Here is a 16187-nt window from a genome sequence, read left to right on the forward strand (position 1 = left end):
ACATCCTTAATCTCTACTGTCTAGGTAGGCATGGTTGAGATGTGATGGCTAACTTTCAAATACATGTACACATAATCAACAGCCACACGATCAATGACATTGGAACTTCCTAAGTACTACAGGTGATCTGCAACTTGGATGAGATGGACTGCAAGCCACACTTACGACAGCCTGATTCTCTCCAGCATCTCCAGGGACTTGGCCAAGCTGGCCCTGAGGGAGTCCTCCGAGGCGTCCTGACGCATCCTGTCCATGACAATGTCCAAGTTGGCTTCCCGCTCCTGCAAGAGTTGGTGAGTCAGTGAGTCCAGGAGAGTCAGTGAGTCAATGAGTTGTTGAGTCAGTGTGTTGGTGGGTCAAATAGCCAATGAGTCAGAGTCAGTGAGTCAATGAGTTGGTGAGTCAGTGTGTTGGTGAGTCAAATAGCCAGTGAGTCAGAGTCAGTGAGTCAATAAGCCAATGAGTCAGTGAGTCAATGAGTTGGTGAGTCAGTGTGTTGGTGAGTCAAATAGCCAGTGAGTCAATGAGCCAATGAGTTGGTGAGTCAGTGTGTTGGTGAGTCAAATAGCCAGTGAGTCAGAGTCAGTGAGTCAATGAGTCAGTGAGTCAATAAGCCAATGAGTCAGTGAGTCAATGAGTTGGTGAGTCAGTGAGTCAATAAGTTGGTGAGTCAGTGAGTCAGTTGTTAAGACTTTCAGGTATTTTTATTTATTAAAAAATAACTACCCATCAAAGATGACAACATTATTATTTAAATGTTCCCTACCATCTTGTAAAGCAAACAGATACAAATTTACAGGGAATATCTACTACAGAGGATCCCTATCTTTAGGGAATGATTTTCATGTTTTAATATGTGACCTGAAGACCTGCTTGTTTGTTATTCCAGTCAGCAATATTCCAGCAATATTATAGCAGACTGTAAATAATAAAGTATTGGCAAGATAAACCAATGGTCGATGTCATGAACAACATCCCAAATCATCAGGGTGTGATGACATGTAATCAACCAAGTCATCTAATCTGACCACTCAATCCAATTTAATTCCCTCATAAGAACAGCAATGTTAGCAATTGCCTCTGAGCAATATTCTAGCCATACCATGGTAGAGGAAACGAGACTTCTCATATTTTACCCATGTGGGGAATTGAACCTGGGTTGATTTGGCTATATAAAACATACACAAGTGCACCCTATTTTCGAAAAGTGTAACCTAATACTTGCCAGTCATCAAACTGTGGGTACTTCGAGATTATGTGCAAATGCATGTTCCTATAACGTTTATAGCAATGCATCATTAAATTATGTGGCCTATGTTTCGACTTTATGGGCCCTGGGTGCAACCTGCTTTTGTTTGGTGCAACTTGGTAACATGCACCTGGTCCAAGTTAAATCAAGCTCCTGAAATCAAGCCCTGTGTATATAGTCCACTGTCAATATTTAGGGTATATTCAGAATAGGGATGTTTACTTCTACAGAATGATGATCATGATGATGATGACGTCCACTGACCTGGTCAAGGGTCAATATTCTACAAATAATTACTCTTGAGGGGGTCAATATGCAAAAACAAGGACCCGAGGACCCGCCCCCGTGGTGGTCTGACTGCTGAGGAGGACTCGGGTCCGAGGGTTCTTGTTTTTGCATATTTACCTCGTCCAGAGCAATCATTCATTTTGTCACACTTAAATTCACTTTAAACTTTATGAATACTTTAAATCGTCCTCTGTTTCATTATAGTAACATAGGCTTAAAAAAATAAAGGAATTGGTTCTTGGGCAATGGTTTTTGAAAATATAGTGCAGGCAGGCAGTGTTTTTTCATTTTTCTTGGTTGTACAAACTAGTATGTAACCAATATACAGTTGTGTAATCAATAAAACATTTGTGTACAATCAACTTGAGAAAGAGCCTTCCTACATAAATGTATTCCTTGATGAGTAAAATACTGGAATACGAGTTGGACTTAGAATATTTCGGGATTTTTTATATATCTAAAAAAAAAATGACATAAAAATGCCGCAAACTTTATGATGGTGCAGGCCGTGCCTGAGAACCAAGACTATTATTTTTTTTAGCCTTAGCTGCGAACCGTGAAATGTTCGCACCAGATGCCATCTTGATTTCCTGCAGACGAGTCATTATTCATCACATGACAGTCAATACTGATCATGTGAAGAGTCAATATTCGAGGTCTACCTTGTATTGTTTGTCACGTGGTACGGATTAACCAATGGAATTGCATGTTTCTTTATAGAGGAATAACAATGAGGGTACATTGTTTAGAGGGGGTGTTTTTTTCTACAGTTTGATGATGATGATCACTTACCTGGTTATGATTGTCGTGTTGATGGCGGCAGGCCTCCAGCTTCTCCTGCAGCGCCCTCTCCTGCTTGGCCAGCCCGATCTCGTGGACATCCCACACGTGTGCTGCACCCTGGGTAAACTTGAAAAGGGACTTCGTCTTCTCTTCTATCTTGATGTTGTGATTCTCAATGGCTTTCTGTCAATGCAACACACATATTAAGAATCAAACATACACAAAAACCTGAATGAAAATGGAAATCACCAATTTTTTACAATTTGAAGGGGCTGTGAAATTAATTTGTGTCTGACCTTATGTTGGGACTTCAACAGCATGCATGAAAAGCAAGACAAAAATCTAACTGTTGAACAGTAATAACAACTCATTTATGCACTTTCAGTGAAACCTCTCATCAACAATAGGGCTGTGTATTGGCAATTTTTGTAATTGTAATATATTGTGATATATCGGGAGCTAAAGTGTTTGACAGTAATTGACACTGACTGCACATGCAGGTTCCTATATTCTACAAACTAGAAATGTCAAGGTCAGCATAGTCAGTTGACCACCACCATTTTGTTGTCGTAGATACAGGGGAGATAACTCCACAGAAAAATCACTTATGAATTCCAGCTGTTTTGTCTATCAATTTCGAAGGGAAACATGATTTGTGAATGAATTTCTGTGTAGATTTTACCTTAAATGATTCAAATGGTAACAAAGCTTGTTACATTTCTTTACCCGATACATCAGAACACAGAAAAAACTTTGCAATACATATTGTGTTCGAGTGCACTGGCGATACCACGTTATCCAACAGGATGATGTCTGAACCTGCATGACGTACCTCCATAGTTTCCAGGTTGGACTCCAGGACTCTCTGTCGGTCTCCGACCAATGGCAACATTTTGGCCTCAATCACCTGCTGTGCTTTGGCCTCAGTGCACACACCAGATGCTATCAGGGATTTCTGACAACAAAAAACAAAGTGATTTACTTCAGCATCAGTTAGTCATTCCAATATGAACAGATAAAAGCTGACAACAGATTGGTGCTGTTATACCCAATGGAGGTAACTATTGTTTTCATCAACCTTTGAAACTCTGGCATGTTTCCAAGAAAACAGTCTGTCTGGGATAACATGTAGCATGTCTTATGATTTGTTTGTTTGTTTGTTGTTTAACAACACACTCAGCAATATTACAGCTATATGCTGGCGGTCTGTAAATAATCAAGTCTGGACCAGACAATCCGGTGATTGACATCATGAGCATCGATCCACGCAATTTGGATCGCTTGTCTGACCACCCACTCCCGTTAGTCGCCTCTTACGACAAGCATAATAGCCTTTTACAGCAAGCATGGGTTGCTGAAGATCTATTCTACCATGGATCTTCAGGGGTACATGTCTCATGAAACACCGCCAGACTGGCTCTGGAAGCACCACACTTTGTCTCTCATAGTTTTCATGTAAATAAAAGAATCATTAATAATGTTTTAGTTCTCAACTGAAATGTCAGACAGTAAAGAAATATAAACCTATTCAGTATATTAACTACACAGCATAACATAGAAGACAGAATTGTAAAATACAAACTGGCCAAAAAGTAGGTGATAAGTTTGTCGGTTTAATCAAAGACATTTTGAAAAAAAGATTCCGGCCCTTTTAAACCCTAAATAAACATACACTTTCATGCCAACTGGCCAGTCCCTTTAAAAAGGACATCGGCTGCTCTTAGGATATTGGGCAGGATTGGATTGGACTAGTGCTTGCACGGAGCTGAATGAATATAAGTAGCGCTGTTTTTTTTCAGGTGTCATCTGTCATCAGTACAATATCAACTTAATTTGACATGTATAATAATATTCACCAGCAGGGAAGCATTGCAGCGGGTGTTTGTTTGTGTTTGTGTGCGAGGGTTTCACGCATACCTTCACCGATTCCACATGTTCCAGGCAGGTCTGGCACACACTCTCATACTCCTCATGTAGTTTGCTCATGTGCATCTGGTTCACAGCATCTAGGGAATGGCAATCATGAAATGTACAAGTGTCAATTTCACTTGAACCATGGGAAAGACATACTGAAATTGATTGAGATTAGTAATGACATAAAGTGTAAGGAAACGTCACTGACACAGACAACAACACAGATGGAGGCACAAAACTCCCACCTATTTCCTGTGTAACTATCTTCAGCTGTTGGTTCCACTTATACACAGCTGTCTTGGTGGAGGACGGGGGCTGCATCTCCCTGTAACACACAAAACATGGCTACGTCATTTCCCTCTTACAGACAAAACATGGCTACATAGCTGGAGCCATAGCCGAAGCCACAGATGGAGCCAAAGCTGTAACCATACCTGGAGCCACAGATGCCAATCACAAACTGAGATGGAGATGTATCACTCAAATTTCTCAAATTCTTTAAATCATCACACTTAAACCAGAGATTATAATTTGAGTATTCAATTACTTTGGAAACACCAGTAGTAATCACAGCTACTAGTCTGAATAACTGGCAAACTTTGTCTCTTCACTAAATTATAATAATATGTCCCTTAATCATTTTGGTTGAATTTTGTTCAAAATATGGTAACGATTATGCCATGTAATTGCCGGCATGTGTCCATATTATTCCTTTTAATGGTCATTTTAAGTCAACATCCGTCAAAAGAAGGTAAGTGTTGGGAAAGATGTGTTCACTGACCCGATAGACTCTATGAGCTCCAGCCTCTTGGCGCTCATGATGGCCTGCTCTGCAACCATGAACTCGAACACCTTCTCTACTCCGGGTGGGTTGGTCACAGCACCACTGTTCATGTACTCCCTGAAGGAAGGAACATAAGACAGACATAACATCTTCAAGGAGACCATATAATCAGGTACAGCACAAAACAACATAAAAACATCAACAGCAATATTGAGTCTTGATTAATCCCATGCACATTTTAATCCGTTACGGTGTTAGTTACTTACTTTGAAGACATATATCTTCCAACCTTTCCAATCACATGTTTTTGACATCATGGAATAAGGCTGCTGAATACATATTTTTAATCAAAGAATTCTGCTACATACAGAATACAGAAGTATTATATGATGCACTCAAATCAAAACCTTAACAAGAAAATTGGAATCAATTGAATTTCATTTAACACCAATGCTAAACTTTTACAAAAAGAAAGATTTTGGAATGAAATATGTATTCAACAATATCATTTGTAAACAATGAATTTGAATGGTGAATGCCAATCAAAATATCAAATTTCCTGGCAAGTGAGGCACAAGTTTTATCTCAAATTTCAATCCAACCTACTGACCCTAATTGAATAAAAGTATGAAAAGTTGGATTTTTTTATAGTAAAAGAAACAAAGAACACGAAACATATTTGAATCTAGTTTATTCAATATCTGTGATACATGGTATGACTGTCACAGGTGCTGGATTTATATTTTCTCCTCTTTCTCAAAGTTCTCTGTTGTTTGTTGTTCAAACAACTCTTCTTCCTCCTCCCCCCCCTCTTCTTCCTCCTCCTCCTCTTTTCCTTCTCCTGCCAAGTTCTCCTCCACTACGTTCAGGATGTAGTTGTATTCAGAATGTCTCCAGGTGTCACCGTCAATCTTCTCAGGCAAACTGAAATAGACATGCCATATGCAATGTCAATTTCACTTCTCCAAGTCCAACTGTACAACAAGTTTTAATCAAACTTTACATGAAATCAAGAAGAAATTGTGACTTTATCGTAATATGGTGCATAGCAGTGTCTGTATTTTCGTATCCTGACAGGATTAAGACAGTGTAGATACAAGGACTCACCTGGCCTGTGATGATAGTGTGTGACGGGATCCATGCTCTGGTGATGTACATTGACAGCTGACATGCAAAGTATGTGTCTCATACAGCATGCAAGTGACGTGGCTTTCAGAAACTCCTACTCATATGGAAATCATATGGTGTTTCTCTTGTGAACATGCACATATCAATATGGATGGAAATAAAGAAAAAATAATGGACAATTAAACAACATGTTATTCTTTGTTTGCAAGTTTTGTATCTGCAGGACAAATGACATAACTATTGATTACAAATCAAAATTGCTTCTATTTTAATAGCACTGTGGAAAAGGGGTCACTTAATTATTTGGCCATTAAGCAGGAACGGAATGCTGAATGCTTTCTATTGGTATGTTTTAAATAATGCATGAGAACTTGAGAAAATTAAGTTTGTTTGTTTTAGGGACAAGTCTAACTTCAATCTTACAAAACTGAAAAAAGAACACACTACACATCCCAAATGTGTCTTATTGAGAAGTTATTATTGACATTATATTTGTGGTTAAAACTTTCATTTCATATTCCTTTGAAATAATGCATGCATGCTTCACAGGTGGGCATTTATAGCAGATGACAAAAAAACAACTTAGAGTTATTCCCCCTAGATCTATTAAAGACAAAAATATTGTTAATATCGCGAGAATGGCATCTTACATAATTAATTTGCGATAAAAAAAAAGTTGGTATGTATTTAATGTAATGCCAACAATTCGGCAATTCGAGTGGGAGACATAAGATATGCACCTTACATATCATCGAGGTATCTTAAAAATAACAAACCGGGTCTCAGCCAATCAGAATCCAACTTTCCTGTGTGAGGTCAGATAATCAGCAATGTTAATATCACTGTTCAGGGGATACAGTTAACAGTGGATTTGCTACAGTAACAGATTATGACACCTTATGATGCAATCACAGTACTCACTTAAATTTGGCCACAGCAAGATCAGTGTTGAGTTTCTTCCAGTCCTCAACTCGTCTCCGCCATGTTGAGTGTTGCATCTTCTCTCGCTCTATGTCGGAGGACAGGAGACGGACATTCAGATCAGCATATGCTCGCTTGTTGCTCAGCATGGTCTGGTTGATCATCTGAAGGACATGTTCAGGGAATAAATAACGTGTAAGTGAATGAGGATTTGTGAGTGAGTTGGGTTTAATGCCGCTTTTAACAGTATTCCAGTTATACCACAGCGTGTCAGCTTAATGTGGGAGGAAAGCCCGAAGTGATGCAGGTCTCAGACGTTTACCACTTCGGTGAAACCCATGAGCATGGGTATGGTGCTGAGAATGAGGATGAATGCTCACCTGTGATTCCTTGTCCATAAACCTCTGGAGGTCCGGGGACATTAGGTGAGCTATTTTCTCCAGATTCTTGGAATATGACTGGAAAACACTCTGAATCTGTGAATACAAGGAACAATATCTGTCACAGAGGCATGCATTTGAGACAGGGACCATTTCATTCAGTGACTTGCCCCTATTGTACATCTACTTTAAAGAATGGGAGTTACGACTGTCGTAGTGTGAGATGGTTTTGTGGACTGTGATTCAGGCCGCACCACAGCCACTGCTTCTCCCAGGCTAAAACTACAATACATATTCACAGTCCTCTGTGTTCTCAGGTGATTCTGACATCAGTAAGATGCAACCACACTCTGTTCACTGAACACTGAAGTGGCTCTTCTTCATACTGAAGCAAACTATAGCACTGATCTGTACCAGATCTTTGCTGGAGAATTGAATATTGCTTTCTTCATGTGTCAGCTTTATAAACAGATAGTGCTTATTTAAGGCAGTCCTACAAGCATTCCTCATTAACTTGATAACATTGAGAGTTCTGCTCCTGAGCTATGACCTGTGCTAAAACCTGTGCTATAACTTGAGCTATACCCTAGGCTATGACCTGTGCTATATCTTGAACTATACCCTATGCTATGACCTGAGCTATTACCTGTGCTATAACTTGAACTACACCCTAGGCTATGACCTGAGATATGACCTGTGCCATAACTTGAACTATACCCTAGGCTGTGACCTGAGATATGACCTATGCTATAACTTGAACTATACCCTAGGCTATGACCTGAGCTATAACCTATGCTATAACTTGAACTATACCCTAGGCTATGACCTGAGCTACAACATGAGATACACACCATGTCCATCCTGTCATCCTCTATGTTCTGCAGCTTGTGGTCAAGCTCTGTGATCCAGGTCTGCCTGACCGGGGTGTGGCGTTGGACATCCTCCCATAACCGGAACAGGTCCTCCAGACTGAAGAGTTTCAAATCCTGAAAAGTACAACTCAGATTACAGATGTTGCCAGTAATTAGTCTTGTGCATCCTCCACACAGCAGCATGTAAATAATCAAATAATAGCACGAGCAACAATCCACTGGGGCACAATGACACAGTCACCTAAATTAAAATTGAAAGAAAAATCTACTCATTTCATAGAATTTAACTTGATCAAGATTACACTTGTTAATAGTGCCAGTGTATAGAAGATGCTACCTTACAATTGAAAAGTGATTTCATGGTTCACCATTGCTATGCCATGATGTCACATAGCTAGAATATGTTCACTTCCACTAACTCAGATTCCAAACAGAGAAAAGTCTGATATTTGGATGTCTTGAAATAAGACACCTATGGTTAGATTGGGCCATGCATATCTCATGACAATGCTGATGTCAACTGACAAATCTATGATCAGGAAAGTGACCAGGCAATGCAACCAGTCAAAATTTACAAAGATTTACTGAGTGAAATTATCCAACGGTTTATATCTCCTGTAGAGCAAGTACTGAATAATTAAAGTGAAATACTGCTAAAGAGGCCTTAAACCATTCAAGTAAACCCCACTCACTCACTTACTCACGAGTCAGGCCTTACAACCAACAAGATTTCAGTAGATTGCTGGATTTGTAAAGCATGTGTACTGCCAACTAGGCGTCAACACATATTTTCCAAATCTTTTCATGTTTTGAATCAAGGTGCTCACATGATTTGAGGCACCTCATGAAGTAAGACGTGTTTTATTACCACATAGATCTTGGTTATCAAACAGGTCGTCTTAAGTGGGCACCGCCATTTTGTTTAAAGCAAATGCAAGTGTTATGAGAGATGGAATCTGATTGGTCAATAGGAGGGATATAGAAGGGACATAACTTGTAACAGCCACTGGTGGCACTAAATTCCAGCCTAGTTCAGCAAGGATGGAAACTGGACTTAACTCCACTGCCTCAGGAAAAGGGTAGCAAATATACCCCTGGAGAATTATTTAAGCACATTGTTGGCTTACGTTGCAAGCAATACCAGACTATATGACCTACCTCATCCTTCTCAATGGTAGCTAACAGTTTGGCGATTTCACCATCATCATCTTCCAGCCTTCTCAAGGTCATGTCACTCAGCTCAAGGACACGCGGCTCAAGTTCCTAAAATTGAAGAAACACTTTGGTAATAATCTGTCTTAGAAATACATGTATGAAATATGCATCAGCAGAGAGCACCAATTTATGAGTGCAATTTATGCTACAGTCAGCAACTTGTGAGCAATATCACATCAGCAAACATGGCAATGGTCCATATCAACTTGGCTGACACACAATGAATACTTTTACCCTGGAATCCAAACAGTAGTTCTACTACTGACCTTGTAAAGAGGAGAACTTGTTTGCAGAAGAGGAGAAGACAGAAAGCAAGAGTGGTAAAGTAAAGGAAGTTTAAAAAAATATATTGACACTAATTTGGAAAGAATATTTTTGAAATAAATATTAAAATACCATAAAATATTCCGCAGATTTCAATTCAACAAATAACTTTTTTTTGGCTTTGGAAAGGGTTTTGTCGCTTTTATGTTGTATGTATTCACTCTTGTCTCTAGCGAGAGCAAGTGCTCGGGGGACGGACAGGTGGGCAGCAGCCCAGTGGTAACGTATTACTTATAGAATATTCCGAATAGGAAAATTCTACAAATGACATTAAGTAATACTTAACCACTGTTATACCGAGGCTGACTACCACAGTAGGCGGTGGGGAGCACCTACAACCCGAAACCTGACTGCTCGTGTTCCTTCCGACCAGCGGAAGTATACAACAAGGTGGAAGCACTCGATGCGCATGCTCCCAGCTTGGCGTTACCATATAGGGATACCAAAGCACTGTCAAGCGCATACCGTAAGGCTTAATCGTTATTGCCAAACGATTGGTGACTCCAAACGGCCCCACTGGATAGGTATTTCATCGCTGCAGCGGATGAGAACACAGTATCCGTGTGAGCTAAATCTTAGATCAGGTTAAACAGTCGAAAAGAGGGAAATTAATTTCATTCGGCCCGTATATCCCAAGAACAAGCCTACTTAAGCATATGTAATAGGCGCGTGATCCAAATTCAATATTTGAAAGCATGCATTACAAGGTTGCAATACACGACAGACAATCAAGTTAATAATTGTCAAATCAAAATAAAGAAACACACAGAAAGCTGCACTCACCTGTGGATGAGCACGCTGGCTTGCAGGACCCCCACTCCCGTACCCACGGCTGTGGGAACGTTGGAGTAGACCCAGATTAACCACCGTGCAAGGTCTGAAGCCTGAGGAGTTCGGAATTGCGCTGGGCACACCCCTTAGATGACCGCTTGTGCCGCGATCAGCGTCCCAAGACGGTGGACACCTTCCACGTCTTCATCAGAGACCTTTCTGAGGTAATGATTGGCAAAAACTGAGTCAGAATGCCAGTAACAACCCCTCAATATTCTGTGAACAGATATATTGGAGTGTAGGGCAAATGTTGCCACTAGCGCCATAATCTTGTGCGGGTTTGACCCCGCAACCTGTAACCCCCGAGACCAGTACGCCAGACTGATGACAGAACGAAGCCATAACGCAATCGAGTTGCGAGTTATGTCAGCAATCCGATTAGGGTAACACGATATGAACAGACGGTCACGCCCTTGTCTACGTTCATTCGAAGCCTTAAGATAATACTTACGGGCCCTAACCGGACACAGAAATCTGTCCTCGGTATCAGCAGGATGTAAGATTTCTTTGAGTGATCTAACAGTGAATTCTCTCTCCGTTTGGCCAAATTTCTGATTCTTAGCGACACACGTGCCGCCATGGCAAAGGAGAGGAGAAATGCTGTTTTCCTAGTCACATGCCGAAACGAAGAATTTTTCAAGGGTTCATACGGAACTTCCGTAAGCGATTTCAACACCAGGGAAAGATCCCAGGCAGGAGCCCGAAGGCGACCTTTCTTAAGATCTTGCTGTTTGAAACCCTTGATAATACCCCGAATCACCGGCTCTTTTGAGAGACTGGTACCCATAGCAACGGACGAGACATAGTTGGCAATGGAACCCCCGGAGAGTTTCCGGGTCTCTCGTAAGTGAGACATGAAACGAGCAATATCCTGCACAGACACCTTATCTGGCGAATGAATATGATGTTTACAACACCACTTCGTGAAAATAGCCCAACGTGCATTATACACCTTCTGGGTAGAATCACGATGCATACTAACGTATGCCTGAGACACCCGACGAGAAAAACCTTTACTCCACAGACGCTCAGTGACAACATCCACGCGTTTGGATGAAGCTGACGGGTGTGAGGGTGGATCAGGAGATCCGGTCTCACAGGCAGGGGAAGTGGCGACTGCGTGACCTGGGCCAGCAAGTCAGGGTACCACAATCTGTTCGGCCACATGGGCGTGATCAGTAACATTCGACAGTGAACTCCTCGGAGCCGGCTTAAAATGAGTGGTATTAACGCCGTCGGCGGGTAAGCATAAGCGTCCATACCCGTCCAGTCTAACGCGAGAACATCGTGATCGATGGCCCTCGGGTCCGGGACTGGTGATACAAACAACGGGAGTTGATTGTTGAACCTGGTTGCGAACAGGTCGACCATCGAACGACCCAAACGTTCGCACAGCCACTGAAACACTACTGGTTGAGCATCCACTCTGTGGGGCTCGGATCCCGAGGCCTCGATAGAGCGTCGGCCAGTACGTTCCGCACACCTGGGATGTGACAGGCGCGAACCTGGCACGGGACACCGTCCAACGTGAGATTGAGTAGCGAGTGACTGTGGGTTCCCCCCAGTTTGTTCACATAGGACACTACAGTCGTGTTGTCGGTCGCCAGCATGAGCTGGGCGTCGACGAGACGATGCATCCAGTGATTGACTGTGTTTATCACTGCTTTGAACTCGAGGCAATTGATGTGAAGACCTAGTTCGTCTACGCACCACAGGTCCGAGCTCCCCTCCCCCTCTAGATGGGCGCCCCAGCCCCCCTCCCCCTCTTGATGGGCGCCCCAGCCCACTAGAGAGGCGTCTGTATACAGGGCCTGGAAGGGCCGCATAGAGACTCCTGATAAGACGTTGCAAGGGACCGTCCACCACTGCAGATGTCTGGGGGGACAAAGAGGCGATGGGTCACCGCGTCGAACCGACCTCCGATGAACTTCAAGTTCTGTGAGGGGGTTAACTCGCCTTTGGGGAATTTTGACAATTGCTCCAAGAGCCGAAGTGCGAAATCGAGTTGGCGTGACAGGGTGTCCGTCATTCGATGGGCCACTAGCGAGTCGTCCAGGTACGCGAAATACCTGACACCCCTCCTGTGGAGGAACCCCACTATGGGAGTGGTTAACCGGGTGAACAGCCAGGGAGCAGACGAAAGGCCGAATGGGAGAAAACCCACTCGTAGTGCCTGCCTTGAAAAACAAACCTGAGATACTTGTGATGGTCCGAGTGAATCAGAACATGCAGATAAGCATCCTTCACGTCGATCGAAGCGAGCCAGTCGGCTGGCATGATCAGAGCTTTCAGGTCCGCCAAGGTCAACATTCTGAACTTGGGCGGCTTGTGCAGGTAACACTTGTTGAATGAATTCGGCACTGTCCTTCTTGGGAATGAGAAATATCCTGGAGGAAAACCCCGCTGTTATTTCTGGTAAAGGATGGGAAGATCGGCTTCCGAATAGAAACTTCCAATGGGGCGACGGTGAGCGGCGTATCCGCTTTGAGATCTAGCAGATAGCCGTACAGGATCGTGTTGACCCCCCACGGGTCGCCTAACACTTGTTCCCAATTCTCTCAGTAAGTCTGGAGTCTGGCTCCGACAGGGGAAGGAAAGGGAGGCCTGACAGGCTGCGGCAGGCGCAACTGTCCAGGGCTGAATGACTCAGGTTCACCTACTGGCCAACCGAAGCTGGCGCTGTTGGCACACGCACCTTGCAAGTGGGAGTCATTTGGAGGAGACCTTACTGTCCCGAGACAGTTTAGGCTTCCCCCGAAAGGGCGGCATGTTGCCCTTACTGGGGCCCTAAGGGCGGGGTCTCTTCCCGGAGAAAGAAGACATGGACCCCTTGGACTTCCCGGCCGCAGCATCCTGAGGGGCACTCCATTTAGGGGCACCACCCAGGCGTCTGTGCTGAGACCCAACCAGATCCAACGTATGCCGCGAAGCCGCGGCAGACGAAGCAGACTGCTGTTCTTTTAGAACACCAGGGATCCGATTATTAAACAGGGTCTGCTCAGACCAAGGCTGCGAAAGGAGCACCTCTTGGTTGGCGGCGTCCAACCCAGAGGAGGCAAGGTACGGCCGCCAAGGGATCCGTCGCCGTGGAGGTAGTGCCTGCAATAGGTGCCTGACCGCGAACGGAGCACCTGTATCGCGCAAGTCCTCCAGCCCTAGACCCTCACACAGGGTGCACCGGGTGTCCTCGCAAGGGACCCTGCACCGCGGGCAACTGTCGTGAGGATCCCGGGAAAACCTTCTGACAGGCGCTGCAGCGCCTGTTAACAGGAGTAGCCAGGGTGCTGGACAAAAGATCCATTTTCATTGTCAGACATTGTTTTCATGTCAGTCGATACACGTCTTGCTATGGCAAGCGAAGAGACAAGAGTGAAGGGTGTCACATGGCAGCTAGGTGGCTACGCATGTGCTGCATGAGGTGATTGAGATCTCTGTGGAAGATTTCGCTATAAGAGCAGCTGTGGGGGACAACAGCCTCAGTATAACAGTGGTAACATATTACTTAATGTAATTAAAGAGGACAAGTTCTGAGTAGGGTTGCACTATATGGATAGGGTGATCCTAATGGTTAAAAAATCACTGACGGTTACTAAATGTGACCGAAGGTTTGTCCAAAGTATGGCTGCCATGAACTAGTGATGGTACTTACAGCACTGATGACACTCAGCTCCTGATGCATGTCCTCCACAGCAGCTTCATGCCTGCAACACACCAGTCAGCATGCATTTATATATGAACACACAGGCCTACCATACATCCACAAAATTTGTGATAGAAAACATATGATGTCCGAAAACTTATGAAAACTCTGATCGAAAACAGGACAATCCGCGACGGTTGTCCGGCAACAAGATAATATTTTTTTTTAAATCTTTGATTATATTTTTACGAGGAAGGTGATTTTTTCCAAGGACTACTGTTTGAAAAAACGTGATATTCTGCGTTTCCTCGGAGATTTCACATCCCTGCACATTAAAACATGCTGCCTTGTACAAGCGAGTCATTCATTATGGAACCATGCACTACATAACAACATTTGCCTCACAGTGTCAGTAAAATGTCCCTGTAGGGTTTATACAGGCATTGATGCTTTATGACACCAAGTGAAAACTTCAAAAATGTTACAAGTAGAGAGCACATGGGAAAACTATGCTGCCTATGCTACAACTTCTCAAAAGTCATCGTCTTTATTACTTTTGCCTTAGTACATAGCAAGGCTTTAATCTCACCTCTCCTTTCGGCTCGCAGATATCCTTTGAATGATGTCGGACTCCTCCTTTGCTGGCACTGCCAGAACAAATATCATGTTGATGGAAATGTGTTTACAAATAGTGAAAATATGTCCTGGGTTGAACTGTCTTGTTTGTTTTTAAATATAACATGTACTCAGTGCTGAATGTGTAATTGTAGTTCCCTTAACTTTAAATATATAAACATTGTACAAATCAGTTACAAAACTGTAAACAAAAGAATTTCGGTTAGACTCAATTACTAAACGTGCTAAATGGTTGCAACTATGAAAGACCAAATGAAATCGGATCATGCCAAAATATTTTATCTACAAAATATCTCTATACAAAGGGTTTGCCAATAGGTGTTTCTGTTCACGCACATCGATAAGGAATTCAGTGTTGAGCATGTCGAAGGGCAGGCTCTACTTCTCTACTGCTTCAGTGTTGTATATCTCATCTAGGCTCCGTGAATTCATTATTAGATTTTTGTCCACCTTCTTAAACTATGTCAAGTGGAAGGCATTTTTATTATGTTTCGTCCTTTATCAAACTAGTCAAGGAATTTGTGTATACTAACTACCGATGGATGTGATTGGACCATGTATAGTGTTTTTATCAAGTAAAGAAAAGAGGGAACACACAAAGGGACTTTTTTGTCTGCAGATACTTGGGTCCTAAAAAGTGAATCTCACCGACAACATCCGGTAATCCTCGGACTTCCTTACTGGCCAAGTTTCCATCTGTTTCCTTCCGGCGAGCATTTACAAACTCTGTGAATTGTCTGAAATTTAAAAACAGTTTCTAAAATCAGTGGGAAGTTTTACTTAAATGACATAAAAGTTGACTACCAACAAACCTGACAAATGCATGAGAGTTAGACACAGTGGACTTGTTGGGTATGGCCCATGGTGTCTAACCCTGCTGCATAAATCCTCGCAGCATGTTTTGAGCACTATTGAGGGAGTTATTTCTATGAACCCTAAATAGGTTTGGTGCCTGCAGTAAACCACACCTCAACCATCTTCCTGAGGCAAGGGCATTTACTGACTATAACAGTCCAGATTCCACCCTTACTGAAGTAGGCTGGAATTGTGGAGTTCTGTTATGGCTATGCTTATCAAAACTGTGTAAAGGACTCCATATCCAGTTCATTAACAACATGGTGACGAACATGCAGATTTTGGTTGATTACAGAATTTGCAGAGCATGTGTACCGTTAACTGGCCGTCGACAGATATTTCCACATCTTTTCATTTTTTTAATAAA

General features: G+C 42.7%; 1 protein-coding gene across 2 annotated transcripts in view; it reads right to left on the reverse strand.

Moving 5' to 3' along the window:
• LOC124149041 (coiled-coil domain-containing protein 180-like) overlaps positions 1–16187 on the reverse strand; it is a 95309-nt gene that overhangs the window by 76689 nt on the left and 2433 nt on the right. For both annotated transcript variants that reach the window (XM_046520383.2, XM_046520382.2), the window contains exons 3-15: positions 15614–15702; positions 14919–14976; positions 14339–14390; positions 9478–9582; positions 8299–8433; positions 7448–7543; positions 7068–7231; positions 5016–5135; positions 4480–4559; positions 4238–4326; positions 3153–3275; positions 2330–2503; positions 166–281 (exon numbers count right to left, since the gene is read on the reverse strand). In XM_046520383.2, coding sequence (XP_046376339.2) covers positions 166–281; positions 2330–2503; positions 3153–3275; positions 4238–4326; positions 4480–4559; positions 5016–5135; positions 7068–7231; positions 7448–7543; positions 8299–8433; positions 9478–9582; positions 14339–14390; positions 14919–14976; positions 15614–15702 — 1401 coding nt within the window. The remainder of the gene's footprint in view (positions 1–165; positions 282–2329; positions 2504–3152; positions 3276–4237; positions 4327–4479; positions 4560–5015; positions 5136–7067; positions 7232–7447; positions 7544–8298; positions 8434–9477; positions 9583–14338; positions 14391–14918; positions 14977–15613; positions 15703–16187) is intronic.

The sequence above is a fragment of the Haliotis rufescens genome, unplaced genomic scaffold (assembly GCF_023055435.1).
Source record: "Haliotis rufescens isolate VD_foot unplaced genomic scaffold, xgHalRufe1.0.p SCAF_8, whole genome shotgun sequence".
In the NCBI taxonomy this organism is placed as follows: domain Eukaryota; kingdom Metazoa; phylum Mollusca; class Gastropoda; order Lepetellida; family Haliotidae; genus Haliotis; species Haliotis rufescens.